At 40.5% G+C, this 19,822-nt stretch overlaps 2 protein-coding genes and 1 long non-coding RNA gene across 3 annotated transcripts; all 3 read left to right on the top strand.

The window, feature by feature from the left end:
• Nucleotides 1-361: 361 nt before the first annotated feature.
• Nucleotides 362-5,068, top strand: LOC143319026 (sialoadhesin-like). The gene is made up of 7 exons (XM_076727584.1): nt 362-416; nt 927-1,274; nt 1,370-1,588; nt 3,021-3,377; nt 3,579-3,803; nt 4,215-4,478; nt 4,752-5,068. The coding sequence occupies exons 1-7, from the start codon at nt 362-364 to the stop codon at nt 5,066-5,068; spliced, it is 1,785 nt and encodes a 594-aa protein (XP_076583699.1).
• An 81-nt stretch (nt 5,069-5,149) lies between these two features.
• Nucleotides 5,150-7,359, top strand: LOC143319634 (uncharacterized). Its single transcript, XR_013077098.1, has 4 exons — nt 5,150-5,222; nt 5,706-5,784; nt 5,906-5,963; nt 7,236-7,359. It is a non-coding gene; the product is annotated as an uncharacterized LOC143319634 (long non-coding RNA).
• A 1,749-nt stretch (nt 7,360-9,108) lies between these two features.
• On the top strand, nt 9,109-18,432 carry LOC143319775 (B-cell receptor CD22-like). The gene is made up of 12 exons (XM_076728987.1): nt 9,109-9,281; nt 11,660-12,016; nt 12,151-12,378; nt 12,499-12,855; nt 13,077-13,304; nt 14,001-14,264; nt 15,323-15,577; nt 16,172-16,432; nt 17,311-17,392; nt 17,502-17,553; nt 17,778-18,004; nt 18,111-18,432. Exons 1-12 carry the CDS (start codon nt 9,227-9,229, stop codon nt 18,181-18,183), a joined length of 2,439 nt encoding a protein of 812 aa, XP_076585102.1. The 5' UTR covers nt 9,109-9,226; the 3' UTR covers nt 18,184-18,432.
• Nucleotides 18,433-19,822: the final 1,390 nt, after the last annotated feature.

Genomic DNA, 19,822 nt, shown 5'->3' on the forward strand with positions numbered 1-19,822 from the left:
GGTATCATACTACGTTGAATCTTAACTGTCACAACGAGTACAGAAGAACTGACAAATACACGCTTCTACTGTTCTGTGTTCAGTTTGTCAGCTTGAAGTTGTATATGGGCCGTGCAGATGCCTTAAGTTTTGTTTTCCAACAATGTAAAGCTGAAGAAAGAAATGCCAGCTTGGCACAATCTCTCTCTGCTTTGTACACCTCTGCTAACCACAATGATCTCGCAAGGTTTTGTTTTTTTTTTTTTGAAGACCACATCCTTTTTCAGCTGTTAATTGTAGCTAACAGACACACATCATTTTGCCCCACATATGCTCTGCCTGACAATGTGTTTTAATGAACAGAGAGATGAGAGGAGCAGCTATGGGTTCAACAGCAGCAGCAGGTGGATTTGTTGTCTTCTTTCTGTCTGTGTCAGGTACTATCTATCTACATTTACATTTTAGTGTATTCACCACACCCGTTCCGTTGACTTGAGGAGCTTCAGTGGAAGCTTCATATGCAGACCCTTAAACACAGACATTCATTTATCTGTCTGTTTTTCATCAAACTGTATCCTTTCACCTAAATATTGATGTGGCAAATGACAGTCACCTGTGGTAGTCTACCCATAATGACTGAAATTCAGAAAAAAATGTAACTAAGATTAAATTCAGGTAAACAACAGCAGTTATCTTAAATGGTGAATCCTGACTGATCTGAGGCATCAACATTTGCTTTAGTTGAATCTGTCAAAGCTTTTTTTTTCCTTTTAAATTCAGCATAAGTTCGTAATTATAAAAAGGAAACTGATGTATACAGTTATGAGTAAGAAATGACGACGTGCTGCAGCTCACACAGCAGAACTGAAGGTAATGTTATTACAGTGCAAGCCATAACCTGTTTCTGTCTTCACTCTCTGGTGTGTTTGTAATGCTCTGTGTTACAGTGGCACTAGGCAGGAACGGGTTGACTTACATATCCACTCAGATCTGTGCAGTGAGAGGATCAACAGTGGACATACGCTGCATCTATAGACGGCCAACCACAATGAAAAGACGTTCTGTCACAGTTGGGAAAATATTATGGTTTACTGACGTGCAGGATGAAGGACCGGTGGACCTGAGAACGGACTCAGAGTACGCAGGCCGTGTGAAGTATTTCTGTGATAAGACGACCTGCACTTTAAGAATCGCAGACCTGAGAGAGAGCGACTCAGCCGAGTACAAGCTCACATTCACACACAGACAAGACAGGAGATTCACCAGTTTACCTGGAGTCACTTTATCTGTCACAGGTAAAACTTTTTTTTTTTTCATTCCCAAATGCTCACCAACTGTATTTGCATGTTTGTGAATGCTAACGGAAAACCTTTCCGGTTCTTCTTCACAGATCCAGATCTGCAGGTGCAGGTGAGAAGAGCGTATTCTACCTGGGCTGAGCTGCTCTGTCACAGTGTTTGTCATCTACCTCAACGTCCTTCCTACATCTGGTACAAGAACGGGCAGAAAATCCAGCAGGAAACATCTTCGTTTTTAGACTACTTTGCTCCTGCAGACAGTTACTCCTGTGCTGTCAGGAGATATGAGGATTTTCCTGCTCCTTCAGTGTGTGAGTTCTTTCACTTGCGAAACAGCATCTGGTGGAGCTTTTACTTTTGCTTACTGTTGGTCTGAGATATAATGACACCACTGTCTTATCTATTCACACATCATAAAAATAGCATTCTGTGGTCAAGCTTTTCTCACATTTCCTCTTTGAAATATCTAGCAACTCATGCAACAAACACAAGCTGACAATGAGAGAGAAATCGAATCGGCCAGTGTTCCACCATCTAAGAGCTTCTGTATTAATCGCAGAGAAGAGAGTTTAACCGATTATAGTTGTTATGTAAATTTGGAAATAATTGATGATCTCTGTGTTCTGAAAAGTGCTGCATCTAGTAAACCAGCATTATAAACACACTAGTGTGTTGTATTGTACTTGTGTTGCACTTAAAAATGTTGCCTGCCTTAGGGACATTTCTGCCATTGCTTCCTGTAAAGTAGAGAAATATGATGATATTTACCATGTGATTATATCAATTAGTTAACTGTCTGAGATTTTGCCTGACTTGCATAAGGTGCTTCCTGATAGCTTCATGATCATTTTTAATTGTTTTCAATGTGTTAAAAATGTCTTCAATGACCTAAGTGTGAATTTGGCTTAGTGTCACTGCATTTCATGTCACTGCAGTGCTTGTGCAAACCATACTGACTGTTTCTGTTGTCTGTTGAAGTGTTTTGTCTGCAACATGGTTGTTAAATGTTTTTTGAATTCTGTAATTTAAATTCTGTGTACAGAAATGCCGTAATTCATACAGAAATATTGAATATGAAAAAAAAGTATGTCCACAAATTGGCCAAACGCTTCCCGATTTCATACACATATATGAAAAAACTCGAAAAACTTTAAACTTTCTGTGTCCAATTGCAGTACCTTACAGTATTGAAAAGTAATCGCTATGCAGGTGCTATCATGAGGAGAGTAGATTTACAAGTTCTTATTAATGTCTCCACCGCAGGAACCAGCAGCCTTTGGAGGAATTAAGTGCATTTCTGCTGCAGGGACAAGGGTCCCCACTAAGTCCTGGGGACATTATTTTACCCTCCTTAAGAAGTCCTTAAGAGGGCTCAGGGGTGTAGTACTTAGAAACACTGGGGGTGGGCCTTGTAGCATAGTACATTTCTGATTGGTTGAGTGCTCACTTTTTATTTTAACCACCATTTTTTAAAAATCTGCAGCTGAAACCCAGTTTGTTGTTTGTTCATTGTGCTTCCACATATCAACATGGAGTACCAGAAGAAAGCTTACGGCAGATGGACCGTCCATTTTGTTCATCATTGTTTTCTAGTCATGCACAAATTGTTTTTACTGTGTTGCTAAAGTTATCACTGTTGATAGAACAGCAACAGGTTTTTAGACCTAACCCTAACCCATATGAAGAGTCAGTCAGTGGTGCAAAGTGTACCTGTTTCAGCACCATATTCGTTTCATGTTTCAGGTGTCGACGGTCAAATCTGCAACAAAGTGACGTACACTCACAGAAGCATATTTGCTGTCAAAGGCTCATCAGTGGACATTTCCTGCACGTACAACAGTCATAACAATCACACTGACTCAAAGTTCTGGTTCAGTCCTGATCGTAGTCGTCAGTGGAAGAATCCCTCACAGCCTGAGGACCTCAGAGAAGACTCCCAGTATGCAGGTCGTGTTCAGGTCCTTGAAACAGAGGGAGGACGCTCCACTCTGAGAATCACTGACCTGACAGAGAGCGATTCAGCTCAGTATCACTTCAAATTCAGAGCAGGAAGCTTTGAATGGAGGAGTAGTTTACCTGGAACAACTCTGACCGTCACAGGTACTGATCATCACAAACTGATACATACATACACTGAAAATGTTGACAATAATTAAACATGAGTGAGTTTGAACTGAATTAATTAATTAATGCTCAACACTTACCTGCTGTGACTCCTGTGATAATGGGTATATGCACCTGTGATTATTTAGTGAGCACTGATATAACAGATATAATATTGTTTCTTGTTCTCATATCCAGCTCTGCAGGTGCAGGTGACCAGAGTAAAAGTCCACCAGTCTCATACCGAGGCAGAGCTGAAGTGTCACAGCAACTACGGTCCAGCTGGTCATTCTTCCTACGTCTGGTTCAAAAATGGAGATAAAATTCAGGAAGACGCTTCTTCTTACACTGACAGCTTTTATCCTGGAGACAGCATCTGTTGTGCTTTGAAAGCACATGAGGATTCCTGCTCTCTGCCAGTGTGTGAGTTCACTACTGTGTCATTAATATGATGTCATCTGCTTAAATCGAGGTTAAAGACACAGACATCCACTGCGTTTACCTTTTGCAACTGGTGCAGAAAACGCACACTTCTCACTTGTGATGGTGATTATGTAGACAGCCAAACAGAGAGACTACTGCCAGAGATCAGAACGGGCAGATCCAACAAATAAACAAGCAGGATGCATAGAAAGGAAAAAGTGCAGAGAAGGAAAAATTGTTAAAGGCTGTTTTTTTCTGCAAGTCGCTGCCAGCAAGAGTCTAACACTCAGACAATGAGCCCCTGCGACTGTTCCAGGATCAGCACTCTGGACAGGAACTGTAGTCAAATGTTAAAAGAGAAAGAAAATGTTGATATTCGTATGATATTTATGTTCATATCTTCACCTCCAGATGCCCCACAGTTTCTCTCTGTGTCAGTGAGTCCCTTGGGTGAAATCATGGAGGGCCGTTCAGTCACTCTGAGCTGTAGTAGTGATGCTAACCCAGCAGCTAATTATACCTGGTACAAGGAGAATGTAAACGTCAAAGCTCTCAGTGAAGAAGCACAGTTTGTCTTCAGGTCCATCCAGTCTTCTGACTCTGGAGAGTATTACTGTACAGCTGAGAACGAGCTGGGGAGGAGAACATCTCAACACATCTCTATTAATGTGACATGTGAGTGAAACACAGCCCAAAAAGCACTACCTAAAGACTTTACACAGTATTAGTAAAAAAAAAAAGTTTTTGCTGATCATTAGTGAAAGAAATTGCTCATCACACAATGGAAGAAGGCTAAGATTAATTTATTTTGACTGTTTAGTTGCTGTTGATGTTCCATATGAATACTGACTTTTAAAGCATGTTGAAAAAGTAGTTTTATTTATTTTATCCCCCCCCCCCCAAATACGACATACGACATATGATAATCTATTAATACATCTCCCCCAGATGCTCCAAAGCTTCCCTCTGTGTCAGTGAGTCCCTCTGGTGAGATCGTGGAGGGCAGTTCAGTGACTCTGAGCTGCAGCAGTGATGCTAACCCAGCAGCTAATTATACCTGGTACAAGGAGAACGAAGACGCACCAACAGCATCAGGACAGAACTTCACCATCATGAACATCAGAGCTGAACACAGTGGGAATTATTCCTGTGAAGCTCAGAACAGAAGAGGACGTCACAACTCCACCTTACATCTGGTTGTTGTTGCAGGTATGTTACACTCATGGACCTACAAACACACACATTCATTACAGATTTTACACTGAGGGCGTCCCCTCATACTTCATATTTCATATAATCTAAACTGCTACTTTTAACCCCTTACGTCATCTTAACCCCCAGCTGGACAGGCGTATCACAACACTTCAGCCCATGACTGTGGAGTGAGACGAGGACGTCATCATTCCACTACTGTGGCAAGTAGGTGATCCACTTTCGCCTACACACACCTGCTGTATTAATGCTAGAATTTCCCGTGGACTCCACCTTATGCTGGGATCTGTCATTTGGTCATTACCCTCATTTATGTGTGTGTGTGTGTGTGTGTGTGGGGTGGGGGGTGGGGGGGGGGGGTGTTGGGGGGAGTGTTCTCCTGATAATATCAGAACTTCTTTTTTCAGACAGCAAAACAAATCTTGCATAAAACAGTAACGTCAGCAGTCTATCACAGGCCAAGCAGGTGGCCAGACTGAGCCACACTTCACTGCTCCCACTCATTTCCAAATGAAACATGTTTGCACCACGGGTGTAACTGTGCTTCACTTCACATCATCTAAACACGAAATCAGAAACACACTGTTGAACGACCACGAAGGGACACTACAGCACACACAATTCTATTTACAGACCCAAACAACCTGTAACCCTTGAATTATCAGTGTTTCCATGTGATCATTGTCACAGGTGCACCAAGATCAGGCGCTGGAAAAACGCTCACTTGTGCCCTGTTTGTCGTCGTCCTTCTCCTCTCCCTATGGATTAGGTGAGCAGTTCTGCATCATGATATGCTATGATAATGTTCACTAACACTCATAATTCTGAATTTTTTTCTGACAAATACTGATTTTTTTTTTTTTTTTTCATTCATTCATTCTCCTATTAAGAAAATACAGATTGTCCAATCAACGGTACAAGCTTGTACAAAGACAAGACAGAGCACAGGTGAGGAAGAAGAGTACAAGAATCACAACTTCATACCACATACTGATTGTATATGGAAGGTGTCATATACTACTTTTCATAGTCAGCTATTTCTTAGCTATGCTCGTGGCGTGGCTCTACGGATGCCAGTGTCTGTATGTCTATTGGTCACTCCACCACAGTCGTCCAGGTGGAACTATCTCAGAAACTACTGGATAGATTGCCATGAAATTTTGTCCTCACATTAATGGTGACTTTGGTGATCCCCTAGCTTTTCCTGTAGTGCTACAATGCGGGTGGCATCCATAGTGCAGAGGGAAATATCTTAACAACTACTTGATGGATTGTTGTGAAATTCATCGAGGATGAATTGCAATAACTTTGATGTCCTGTCCTGTCTAATCCTTAGATTTATGACCAAATAAAGAGACAATCCCATCAGCCTCAGCTGAACAGTGTGCTTAGTGTTAATTAGCACAGCGTTAGCATACTAAACTAAGATGGGAAATATGGTAAACTTTACAATAATAATAATAATAATAAACTATATTTATGCAGAGCTTTTCAAAACAAAGTTACAAATGAAGGCAAATAAAGTCACCAGCGTGAGAGTCACTCCAAATCACCTCAGTACTGTAATCCCTGATGTCAAATTGGCTGTTGGTCTTGGAGGCTGTGTTCAGCCCTGAACCAGCTGTGTTTACTGGGAGGCTGCTAAGCCCAGTTCTGCTGCCCTCCGTGTAAACACTAACAGTCCCCCCATGATCTGAACTCTGAGTCCAGGCACACTCAGTCACCTAATAGGACCACCAGCTGCAGGGCTAACTGAGCTAACTAGCTAACAGCAGCTCATAGCTACAGCCATAGACAGCTACACCAAAGAGTGAAGTGAGCAGCATTTAACAGTTGGCCCCTATTTGTTTGGAGTACCCATTTTTACTCATTCTACCATTAATAAAAATATGTTTGTTTGTTTGTTTGTTTTTTTAAATGTCACTGATTCTACAAGCCTGAGATTTACCCCTTCGCATTGTCATATTGAGCATGTTAGCATGCTAATGTTAGCATTTAGCTCAAGGAAATACTGCGCTTACACCTCTCAGAGCCACTAGCATGGCTGCAGACTTTTAGAGGTCCATTTAATGCTAACTGGAAATTACACAAAATATGTCCCAAAACATGTCAAGCAAACTGTGGCTTTACAGAGTCTCTAGATATTTAATGAAGTAATGAAAAAGGAGCCTTAAAGGTGAAATTCTTGTGTCATGATTTTCCTGACTTTCGTCATTCCAGATGATGCCGCGCCTCACCTGCCCACCAGGTATCCGCAGACTGTGTTCTGCTGGAGCCCATCACCTGAGCCGCCTCTTGCCTACATAGTGGCAAACCAAATTCTCATTGGTATGATCTGAGCAATGTTTTTATTCCCACAGCTTAATTGTTTTGGTCATAGCAATAGCATGATTGCTATTAAGAATAAAGATATTTTCCAAGTCTTTGTGATTGTCTACCATCTGCTCTCAAGAGAGCTGTTAGGTTGCACCAAGTCTAGCCAAACATAATGTTTAGCAAGTGAATGGAGAAGCAGAAACAGGATGTGTTAAAGAATTTCACAACAAAACAACAATGTTATGTGGAAATGTGATAAGTGTGTTAGTTAGAAATTCTTTGAAGATGTCATCAGGAAAAAAAAACGTGTAAATTAGCAGTTAAACAACAACAAGTGTTAAGCAGCAATTTGATTGTTTAGCATCTGACCAGTAGGTGGATAAGTTTGTCAATGTATTACTTCATTTTGTGATTAATATTGAAAGACTAGTGTGGAGGATCCCTCTGTATCTTACACACTGATCCTCTAAGTTAAACAGAAGCGTGTGTTTGACTTTGTGCTGCTATTTTGCTGAAATACTGCAATGTGAAAGTGTGCATTGCAGTATGCACAGTCAAGCATGTTTAAACTGACCCTGTGGAGTCAGAATTGCATTTACACTGACTGTTTCTTACCAAAACACATCATGTGCATCCTTGGGGGGTCCTCCACACTGAGAGTTGCGTCTGGTCTGCTCCGGGGGTGCTGTCCTCGGGCCCCATCGGCCCGGCTAGTGGGTGGGCTCCCTACCTTGGTGTGGGGACTTGCTGGTACGTCAGGGTCGGTGGGGCCCGGGTGCCAGTGCCCCCTGTGCTCATAGCCCGTGATGACTCCTCTCGGTGTGGATGGCCCCAAAGGTGGCATTCTCCTCAATCCTCAGTGGTTTTCATGTCTCATTACTCCTGCTACTGTCTGTGGTGAGAATGTGTGTGTGTGTTTGTGTGTGTGTGTGTATGCATGTGGTTGAGGGTGTGTGTTAGTACATATGGGGGGTGGGAGGGTTGGGTTTTTCGTGTTGTTCTGTTTTTATTTATATTGTTTTTAACTCTTGTAAAGCACTTTGTGTTGCACTATGTATGAAAAGTGCTATATAAATAAACTTTGATTTGATTTGATTTGTGTTGAATCAATGTCTTCATAAAACTGTTGCATGTTAACCCGGTCAATCTCATTATCTCATCAATAGTTTTATCTCGGTGTCTAAACATTGATTTTCCTGACTTCTTGTTCTCATGGACCACATCTGCCATATTTCATCTGAATAACTGCACCAACTGTCTGCCGAAGCGTTGGAAGCAGGTTTGTAATCAGTATGATCAAATGTACTCCTACTTGTTCTTCCAATGAGTTACACCCACAGCTCTGCCAGAAGCTCAAACAGGAAGCTGTGATGTGCTAGAAGCCAACCACACCTTAACATCTGTTCTCAGCACCAATCGAGACCTTTTCTCTGCATTCTTGAACCCAGTCAGTCCTAAGCTACAGAGGTAATGTTCACACAGTCCTCAGCTGTCAGCTCTCTCAACAAGGGTTAAACAAATTAAAACAACTCTGTCCACAACATGCCCAGACCTTTTCTAGAAAAGTGTGAGACACACTACAGGGCCAGGAAACAACTCTCTGTAATTTCCATGGACGATATTTTAAGAACTTCACACCCCATTTGCATAACAATAAGAATCATTTCTTCTTTTCGACCTTGGGGATTTACAGGAATTCGTCTGTTCATGCATATTAATGATATAAAGAGGAAGGAAGCCATGCTTCAGTGTCAACACAACCCACAAAGAGACGATCTGTCTTCAAAGACCAGATCGTCCCTTTTTCATGTAGAAATGTTCATTGTGATTAACTGACATAAATTGTTTTTTAATATGTGATCGCTGCTGATTTAACAGAGACGTGAGGAGAAGCTATGAGTTCTACAGCAGCAGTGAGCGGATTTGTTGTCTTCCTTCTCTCTGTACAAGGTACTGTTCATCTACATTTATATTGTAGGTTAGTTCACACACTTCAGACATTCAGAGGAAGGCAAGTTAGATTTGATGTGTGATGTTATGAAGTCCCTGCAGCACCAGACACTCCTTAGACTGAAGTCTTCACAGGACACCACAGAGATGTGTTTGTTTTTAACACCAGCAGCATCTCCGCACACTTGAACACACCTGAACGTTATAAACTTTAAAAACAGAGGTACTGTGTACAATTAAAGACAGTAAAGCATTGTTAATTTTGACAAGAATTTTGAATTTAGTTTTAGTTTTAGTCGCTTAACTGAAAATAGTTTTAAATTTAGTTTTAGTTTTAGTCACTTAACTGAAAATTGTAGTTGGTTTAAGTCACATTTTAGTCTTTTATTCTGTTTTCGTCAAGATTTAATCCGCGGAATCCAGTTTTTATTAAATTTTAGTCAAATGTTGTGCTAGATAAAGTGCAACCAAACAATTATGTTCCTCACAGGTCGTCCTATTTATTTTCTGCACACATGGCGCTGTGACTGGATGTACGGTGAAAGTGAAGCAGACCCTGTAGACATGGCACACTGCTCTCTTCATTTGCATACAACCTGGAGAAATACAAATACTGTGAAATGATTTGGTCCAACTTTTATTCCTACTCATTGACCTGGGGGATCATTTTTTTTAACAAGACTCCTCTGAAATATAATTTGTTAAAAAACACACAGGGCACCCGACATGTGCAATTTAGTCATGCAATAAAATGACGTCAATGAATACATATCGGTGGAATTTTCGTTGACAAAATTAACACTGCAGTAAAGGTGTGTATAATTATGAATGTACAAACAAATAAAAAATCCATCATTCTGTAGAACTTCCTACATCGCTCTGCAGTTCTTCAAACTCAACTTTAGCCTGTGTTTGTTAACATAAATGTAGAGACTGTTAGCTCTCTGATAGCATAATTGATACAGGAAAAACAAAGTGTAAAACATGAGTCAGTATTGTGTCTTTGATGTCACAAGAAATTACTTCCTTTTGGAATTGCAATTGCTCTAAAAACCCACAGTACTCTACCGTTCCAGCACCAAACAACAGACGGACAAGGTTAGCAACTAGCTGGTGAACACAGCGGCTTCTCGAGCTGATAAACATCCGGATATTTCCCCCAGTTGTCGTGACTATTTCTCTCTTTAGAATAATTCTGTTCATATCACAAATACTTGGCCAGGCCTCAGTGCTCTGCATTTCTCTCCAGTTTCCATCCACACTCTGCAGCAGCATGACCACAGGAAGTTAAGAAGAAGATGTTAAAGTTTTTTCACACCCTTTGAATGTTTAATCTTCAGCTTTTTCTTATCCTGTTCAGTAAACACTGTGTTGAAGCACACAGTTTCAATACACTGCTGTTCCTTCACTGCAGCCTCTCTATGATGTTCGGCCTCAGCGCTCCTTGACATGAACTGCAGAGATCATGTGTACACCTTTGACTTCCTGTAAAACTGAATGATTTGCAGATGTCTCCATACTTCTGTTCACTTTGGCCTGAACAAGAAACAACATTAAAACTTGATTTACAGTATGGACTTATTTTTACAACACAAAATATAAGACAAGCATGTGATACAGAATAAGCTTTCAGCTCAGTTCTAGTTAAGACAACAGAGACTGCAGTATTTCAATCAGAATCAGAATTACTTTTTTGATCCCTGAGGGGAAATTGTTTTTGTTACCGGTGCTCTTTACAAGAATAAAGTTTGAATAAAATCAGAAGAGAGAGAGAGAGAAAAAAATAAAACTACACACACACACACACGTGTGTGTGTGTATATATATATATATAAATATATATGTGTGTGTGTGTGTGTGTGTGTGTCTGTGTCTGTGTATGTATATGTATATGTATAAAAACAAAATATATATATACTGAGAAATATAAGTATACACATAGACAAAAGCAAAAATGGATAATAAAAAGAGTATTTACAGAAAAAATGTGCTTTGTTCTGAACAATAGTAACATGATTATTTAGTTAGGTCAACAGTGAACTGCAGTATAAATATGAGTGATCTGCCAGGGAGTGAAAAAGTCCAAGGGCCATTCAGAGGGAGGAGTTATACAGTTTGATGGCCACAGGCAGGAATGATTTCCTGTGGTGTTCAGTTGTGCATTTTGCAATGTTTGTCCACGGCCCCCTCCCCATAAACATCTTGGTACAATGAGATTATCTTTGTCTCACAGTAACTTAAAGTCGGATGGCACGAGAGCCAAAGTAGTTTCTGGAAATGTAGCATCACACACTGAAGCCCCTCCACTACAAATCAAAGTCTGTCTGCTGATGTTATTATGAGTGTGACTGTAGTTTCTGATGTGCTCTGTGTTACAGTGGTACAGGGTCAGAGTGACTGGGGAGTGACTTATGGCTCTACTGGGATCTGTGCCTTAAAAGGATCGACAGTGGCAATACGCTGCACATACACATACCCATCCAGCGGAAACAGACCTTATACTGAAGTTCAAAACAAATTCTGGTTTACTAAACTCAGTAGACCTGAACCTGTGGATCTGAGAACAGACTCACGGTATTCAGGTCGTGTGGAGTACAGGTGTAATAACAATGACTGCACTCTGAGAATCACAGACCTGAAAGAGAGCGACTCAGCTGAGTACAAGTTCAGGTTCATAACAAACCAACCAGATGGAAGCTACACTGGTTCACCTGGAGTCACTTTGACTGTAACAGGTACGTCTTCATTTGTATGTTGATTAATTCCAAATGTTCAGCATCTAGAAAACCATAATATAAATGTGTCTGAACTTGCATGTGTGTATGTTGACAGTTTTGTCTGAATTAACATTCCTGTTTCTTCCTCATAGATCCAGATCTCCAGGTGAAGGAACAAGGTTCAAATTCTGGCTGGATTTACTGTCACAGTGTTTGTGATCGACCTCATCATTCTTCCTACATCTGGTACAGAAATGGAGAGAAAATTCAGAGAGAAACATCTTATTCTTCTTATTATTATTATTCAAGCTCCCATAATTCTGCAGACAGTTATTCCTGTGCTCTCAGTGGATATGACGATTTCCCCTCTCCTTCAGTGTGTGAGTTCACTCCACAGTCTTCCACTGACATAACACCATGTGGTGGAGCTGTGTCACTACATGTACGTGTATTTAACCAAGTCTTATTTAAAAATGGTCAAAAATTGTTTTTTCTTTCAGGTGTTCGTGGTGAAACCTGCAACAAAGTGACGTACACTCACAGAAACATCTGTGCATGTAAAGGCTCATCAGTGGACATTTCCTGCACATACAGCAGCTACCATTATTATGTCACATCAAAGTTCTGGTTCAGTCGTGATCGTAGTCGTCAGTGGCAGAATCCCTCACAGCCTGAGGACCTCAGAAAAGACTCCCAGTATGCAGGTCGTGTTCAGGTCCTTGAAACAGAGGGAGGACGCTCCACTCTGAGAATCACTGACCTGACAGAGAGCGATTCAGCTCAGTATCACTTCAAATTCAGAGTAGGAAGCTTTGAATGGAGGAGTAGTTTACCTGGAACAACTCTGACCATCACAGGTACTGATCATCACAAACTGATGTTATACACACCAGCACAGTATAATTAAACCACTGAACATGTTGACAGTGATCAATCATCATGAGTTCACTGTTGTGTTGTTACTTCTGCTCTCGGCTACTTCTTGAACTGTAACTGTTGTGTCGACGTGAGTGTACATCTGTTGTGGATTTCTTTTCAAACCAGTGATGATAATTTTGTTTCTTGTTCTCATATCCAGCTCTGCAGGTTCAGGTGACCAGAATAAAAGTCCACCAGTTTTATACACAGGCAGAGCTGAAGTGTCACAGCAGCTGCCGTCCAGCTGGTCAAGTTTCCTACATCTGGTTCAAGAATGGAGAGGAAATCACAAGGACGCAGATATCCTCTTATAAAGGCTGGTTTCATCCTGAAGACATCATCTCTTGTGCTCTCAAAGGACATGAAACTTGTGTCTCTCCCTCAGTGTGTGAGTTTGCTGCACTGTGTCAGGACAGAAAACACACATACACACTGACATTACAACACAAATAGTTTCAGATATATGTCCTGATACAACACTCTGAAATTCTTTCCTGTTGTGTGAAATTTTTGTCATTCAGGAGTTTTAGAAGTATAAAATATGTTGTTGCTGCATTTAATGTTTTGGTGGTTATAATGTTTCTGTTGTTGAGATGCTTCAGTACTTTTTATGATCTCATGGTCGATTGCTCTCAAGTGGAGTTCATTGATCAGTTTCTAAGAGAGACAGGATGGATGTTGTTAGTCTGTAACTTTTCATGTTTCACAGTAACATTTTAAAACAGAGTCACCAGCTTCATCATTTATTCATGACAGAGTCGACAGACAGACCGTCTTAAACTTATAAACACGAAACTGGTTGGTAACATTTGCAAAGTATTCAAACAAAACTAAAACAGGATCTGAACTCAAACAAGACTGAAGATTAACGTTAGAAATTATTAATGGCTTGTTATTGGCTGTCAGTTTCCAGCAGCAGGAGTCTAACCAGGGACAGCTCCAGGATCAGCACTCTGGACAGACGCTGTGACAAATACAAGGGATAATCAAGAAGAATCAAACAGAAAGAAATTTGAATGAAAACAGTCACTTGTCTGTGAGGACTTATTCTAATCTAAGTATTTCCTGTTGATCTCTTCTCCAGATGCTCCAAAGCTTCCCTCTGTGTCAGTGAGTCCCTCTGGTGAGATAGTGGAGGGCAGTTCAGTGAATCTGACCTGTAGCAGTGATGCTAACCCAGCAGCTAATTATACCTGGTACAAGGAGAATGTAAACGTCAAAGCTCTCAGTGAAGAAGCACAGCTTGTCTTCAGGTCCATCCAGTCCTCTGACTCTGGAGAGTATTACTGTGCAGCTGAGAACGAGCTGAGGAGGAGAACATTGAAACACATCTCTATTGATGTGAAATGTGAGTCAAACAGCTTCTCAAAAAATAACAAATCTGTCCAGATTTTACTGATCGTACCTACTTTCTTCATCTCGACTTTCTTCATATTCACAATCTGCGGTGATTCACTGAGCAGCTCCAGGAGATTTACGCTCGTGCTGTAAACAACAAGAGAGGGTGAAAGCATCGTTTGTAGGAGCAGCACAGAATCAGCAGGTGGAAATGGAGCAAACCTCAGTGACATCCAATCATATGAGTTCCTCTCATCCTCGTTAGTGCTGAATTTAGGTTTCATGAAATTTCCTGTCTGTGTGTCCTGATGGGAAACTGATATTAAAATAGTGTGTAAATACTGTATAAATACTGTGACCCTGTGAATTTGCATATAAGCAGAAACAAGGAAAACTCCCTGTAATAATCCTCTTGACACAATGAAGAAAATGTTGTGATTCTCTCCAGGAAATGAGGTTTGGACTATCACTCAAATTTGATTTCCCCTGACAGCTTTGACTTAGGATTCATGCTGACGGTGACCACTGTGCAGGACTGTACTGTGATTTCATAGTAAAGCTTGAACTGTGTTTGTCTAACATCTCTCCTCTTGTGTGAGGTGAAAAGCACAGGACATCAATCAGCGGTTAGATACTTGGCCAAGCTTGACACTCTGAAAGATTTCATGTCTCTGGTGCTGTGCCAGCGTGAACTTGCATGCAGCGCCTCTCTAATCAAAGCCATGAAAGCTGCAGTGCACTTGCCGAAATTTGAGGTCTGAGCTGCACATTGCTTCACGAACTGTGAAATAATGTTTTGTCCAACACCTGAGAAGATTTTGAGTCACTTTAATTTCTTTGTTCTGCTTGTGGGAGGCCACCAAGTGTATTAACAGGACAGGGCCATGAAGAGGACACATGTGGCCACATGTCATGTACAAGTCTATTAGTCATTACTATAACCACCTGGCTTTGCCGAGGTGACAATGGCCTCTAAATATTTGCATTGCTCCTCCTAGCTTGTGGCCGTCCATGCCTAAAAACAGGCCTGTAAACAAAGATTTAAGTTGTCTCTCTTTTGTCCATCAGATGCTCCAAAGCTTCCCTCTGTGTCAGTGAGTCCCTCTGGTGAGATCGTGGAGGGCAGTTCAGTGACTCTGAACTGTAACAGTGATGCTAACCCAGCAGCTAATTATACCTGGTACAAGGAGAATCAAACACTGACTTCACAAGGCATTTATGGTTTCACCTCTGTCAGCATAGAGGACAGTGGGATGTATCACTGCAAGTCTGAGAACAAATATGGCAAGACCACCTCCACATCTGTACGTGTAGATGTTCAGTGTAAGTACAAAATATCAGCAAATCACTTCAGCACTCAGTACAAACAGCAGATGTAAACGTCTGTTAAGCTTAGGCCGACAGAAACAATGTCATGTTCTAATATAGCATCACAAGTAGTTTAAAGAGTAGTTTCCCTCTCTGTCATAATACTATAATCACATGGCATTTGTAGGTTTCTGTAATCATTCCTCCTGTCCATGTTGGCTGTGAAGTGATACCTTTGTAGAGTAAGAAATGTCAAAATCCAGTGTCCAGTTCTGAGGCTTCAGCAGTCTGAGCCACACAAATCAACTATAACTTCTTAAATCACAGTCATTTTAGTACCACATGCCCTTTCTGGGTTTTTCCAGACAGTGTTTCCTTGCTGAGCTGCAGCAGACGGATTAGCCTTATTGGTGATCACAGCACTCCACATGTTACTCTGTGATGGGGTCACGTAGCTTTCTGTACAAACATCTTAGGGGTAAAATCAAAACATTATTTTAATTTGTGGAAATAAGGAATTTAAAAATTTGTTCTCCATATTTCAAATAGTCACTCATCTGTAATAGCATATTCTAATCTTTAAGTCATGCATGTCTGTATCTTCTCCAGATGCTCCAAAGCCTCCCTCTGTGTCAGTGAGTCCCTCTGGTGAGATCGTGGAGGGCAGTTCAGTGACTCTGAGCTGCAGCAGTGATGCTAACCCAGCAGCTAATTATACCTGGTACAAGGAGAATGAAGACTCACCAAAAGCCTCAGGACAGAACTTCACCATCACTGACATCAGAGCTGAACACAGTGGGAATTATTACTGTGAAGCTCAGAACAAAAGAGGACGCCACAACACCACCTTATATCTGCCTGTTGTACCAGGTAAGTCTTGCTTATTAACCTGGATACACACCAATCAACTTTGATATCATCTTAACCATCTAGTTAAACAAGCCAGTCGAAGTACAAGCCTGCTTTAGTTATGCCATCAAATTTATTTCTGCAGCCCCTTTAAAAACTGATCTGAGAATCTGGAAATGTAATGCCAGATGGGGCTCGTCCTTCTGCCATTGCTGTTGCTTTGGAAGTCTAACGTTATCCTTGTTATCTTTGTGTCATTAAAGCTGGGTGCCTTTTCATAAAACTCATTGATTGATGGTGCTTTTGTTGGTATTAACGACCATGCTGGTTTGGTCATATTGTGAATATTGCCCCCTTGGCAATAGCTGCCTAAGGTTAATTTCAATAAAAATAAAACAGTGGTACAATGATGAAAAAATAGCTTTGAGTCGTGGGCCTGGTTTTCCTCTGTCAGGATTGCTGAAGATTGCTGATTTGGCTGCAGTGGCCTGTGTAACTGTGGAGTTAACGGGGTCTGTGAGCGTGACTGGCCGGCTGCCTGCCTCCTAGCTTTAAGAGCTTCTCAACTCTGGAAATGTTGGAGCGCGTTGCAAAATTGCTAACAGTCACATACACATAGTTAGCTGTTGTCCAAGCGTGTTGGCCACGATTATACTGACACGGGGGGTGTTAACACTCAAACACCTTATTTTTGTGCTGCCAGTAAAATAATTTTCACTTCATGGGACTGTTGGCAAATACCACAAGCAAAGCTACAGTTCACACGAGTCTTTGTTTAGAAAGCTTCTATCTGAATATCAGTGATTTTGTTTTATGACATTTATGTTTATCAGTTGCTAATGGACACCTGTGATTCCTTAGTTAATCATCAGTGTTTCCATCTGATTGTTGTTTCCCAGGTTCAATGAAATCAGTAGCTGCTGGAACATTCTCTGTTGTTTTTCTGGCCATCATATTCCTCTCTGCCTTCCTATTCATCAGGTGAGAAGTTCATTTTATTACTGCATTTATTTTTAGTAATGGATCTTAAGAACAGTCAGTTCGCTTCATTTGATGATTCATTGGTTTGTTCATTCGCTCCCTGAACCAGAAAAAAGAGGACTTTGAAACAAACTACAGAGCGACCAGACAACAAAGTACAGGTGAGGAAGAAGAGCTCAGGTAGTTCAGACTCTCACATTACTTCAAGTTCCTCTTTGGAGACTTTATTCACACAAACCAAACCTTCTGTTTCAGTCACCCTTATCCTGTTCATTTCCACTTGATAAATGTACAACAACCTTCTCACCCTTTATTCTGTGCTACAGACCCAAATGGCTCTCAAGCTAAGTAAGTGTTCTTGTCTATGCAATGTTTACTCCTTCAGCTAAACATGGCTTCAGTGTGCGACAACCCGTCGGTTGCAGTCCACAGACGACCAGCAGGGGATCAAGATGAACTTTTCTATGCCAGCATAAAGTTCTCTGCAAACCAAGAAGATTCTCTCTACTCCAACATCAGGCAAGCTCAGCCCAACAGACATATGGAGGAGAAGGATGAGGACACTGTGGAGTACACTGCTGTCCACTTTAAGAGTGCCAGTGTGTCCCCAGAGTGAGTCCATGACAATTTTTCTTCGCTACACAAAGTTTGAAACAGTTACTTCACTCTTTTATTGCTGTTCTTTAAATGTCATTGTTGTGTGTTTTTTCATTCACAGATCAAGACGTCAAGATGCTGTGGAGGATTCATCTGCACTGTACAGCACAGTCGCCAAAAAACCAAGAGTATGAACACAACCCGGATATGTGATCTACTCCTTACAGTGTTAAAGCAGGTGTGCACAGTGACTTTCAAATGCATCTGTCAGGACTGACCAGGTCAACAGGTGCAGCACAAAGACACCTGGACAAATCCAACATATAGCAGCAAACTTAGCTTCTCTCAGCTATTCGGTAAACTAGTACATCAATAATGTATTGTAAAGTATACAACAGAAATTTGTAATTTATAAATCTGAATGTGGATAAAAATGTTACTAAGGAGCAATATTTCACTGTCTAGATTTTTTTTAAGTAGGTTTAATTCTGGGTTTTAATCATTGGTTTCAGCATTTCCTTTAAAAGTATTATGTTAAATTATATTTGTTTAATATCTTTGTCATTTTGATATATGTTATTCATTTTCTGCCTTTGATTTTATAATCTTTACTTACTTTTAGTTTTGCATTGTACATGTTTTGCTTTTGCATCTTGTCGTTCAGTTTTCTTTTGGCTGTATTTGCTTTTTATATTATTATTATTTTTTTTTTCCTCACGTTGTTATTATCACTGTGAACACTTGTGCACTTATGCAGATGATATCTCATCTTTTCTCTAGAAATTGCACTGTGTATGATTGTGTATGTAAGAGATAAATCTGCTCATGCAAAGTCTGGCTGTGTTGATCTTCTTCCTTGTCAATCCCCCAGGATAAACCATGGCACTGATGGTCCTGGATCAACATAAACAGAAAGCAGTTTGGCAGTTGTTTCTTCCTTATTATATTAGCATCTTTACAGTCATCCATGATGTTTATTTCTGTATTAGTCATGGACTCAGAGCCGGGTAATGACACAGGTATGAAAGCTCAGAGAAAGATTTAAAGACAGGTCAGAGAAAAGTTCATGATGTGCTCCTGTCCCATCCCAATCCCAGAATGACTTTTAGGGGTTGTCCTTACCCCACAGAATAATTTTGATTGATATTTTCAATATCTCTCTGTCCCAGTAAAACCAGTCCACTCAGCCTCAGGAGGTACTCCTTCACAAGTCCTCCTCCTGAAGGAGGTTTTCGGGTTCTTAGCTATTAACTTGATAGAAAGGAAAAAGGCTCCTCACACACACTCCTGCTCAAGAGTTTGCAGGAGGGAAACTTTTTCCTCTTCTACAAAACCAAAAACAAGAGAAAAAGAGTACTGACTTAAACACTGTGTTAATCTGCTCCAATGTGAGCTGTAAATATTAGCATGCCGGGCTAACTAGCTTGCTATGACAGTTGTAACTTACATGAAAGTAGAAATACTACAGTGCAGAAATACTCTATTACAAGTAAAAGACATGCATTCAAACATTTACTGATGCATTAGAATCAGCATATACTTATCGTACCAAATAATGCTCATTATGCAGAACGACCAAATTCAGAATAATGTCTTGTTTTATTGGATGATAATTATGTTACAGTTGTAAAGGTGGGGGTCATTTTAATTACTTTATATACTGTTGGGTAGCTTGTGAATTCATCCTCAGGGATAAAAAAACAAAACAAACAAAAAAAAAGTTATCTTAACCTACAATAATGTGTTATATAATAAAAAGAATAAATTACAAAATCAAATTTGTTTTTCAGTTGGTATTTCGTACTGTTAATCAGAATTTGTAAAGCAACTTTT

The sequence above is a fragment of the Chaetodon auriga genome, chromosome 4 (genome assembly GCF_051107435.1).
Source record: "Chaetodon auriga isolate fChaAug3 chromosome 4, fChaAug3.hap1, whole genome shotgun sequence".
NCBI classification, from domain to species: Eukaryota; Metazoa; Chordata; class Actinopteri; order Chaetodontiformes; family Chaetodontidae; genus Chaetodon; species Chaetodon auriga.

Bases quoted from the DNA above. Each gene is read 5' to 3' on its own strand.
- LOC143319775 (XM_076728987.1), top strand. From the start codon at position 9,227: ATGAGTTCTACAGCAGCAGTGAGCGGATTTGTTGTCTTCCTTCTCTCT. The intron at 9,282-11,659 runs GTACTGTTCATC...TCTGTGTTACAG, and splicing joins CTTCCTTCTCTCTGTACAAG to TGGTACAGGGTCAGAGTGAC. The intron at 17,393-17,501 runs GTGAGAAGTTCA...TCCCTGAACCAG, and splicing joins TCTGCCTTCCTATTCATCAG to AAAAAAGAGGACTTTGAAAC.
- LOC143319026 (XM_076727584.1), top strand. From the start codon at position 362: ATGGGTTCAACAGCAGCAGCAGGTGGATTTGTTGTCTTCTTTCTGTCT. The intron at 1,275-1,369 runs GTAAAACTTTTT...TCTTCTTCACAG, and splicing joins AGTCACTTTATCTGTCACAG to ATCCAGATCTGCAGGTGCAG. The intron at 1,589-3,020 runs GTGAGTTCTTTC...TTCATGTTTCAG, and splicing joins TTTTCCTGCTCCTTCAGTGT to GTGTCGACGGTCAAATCTGC.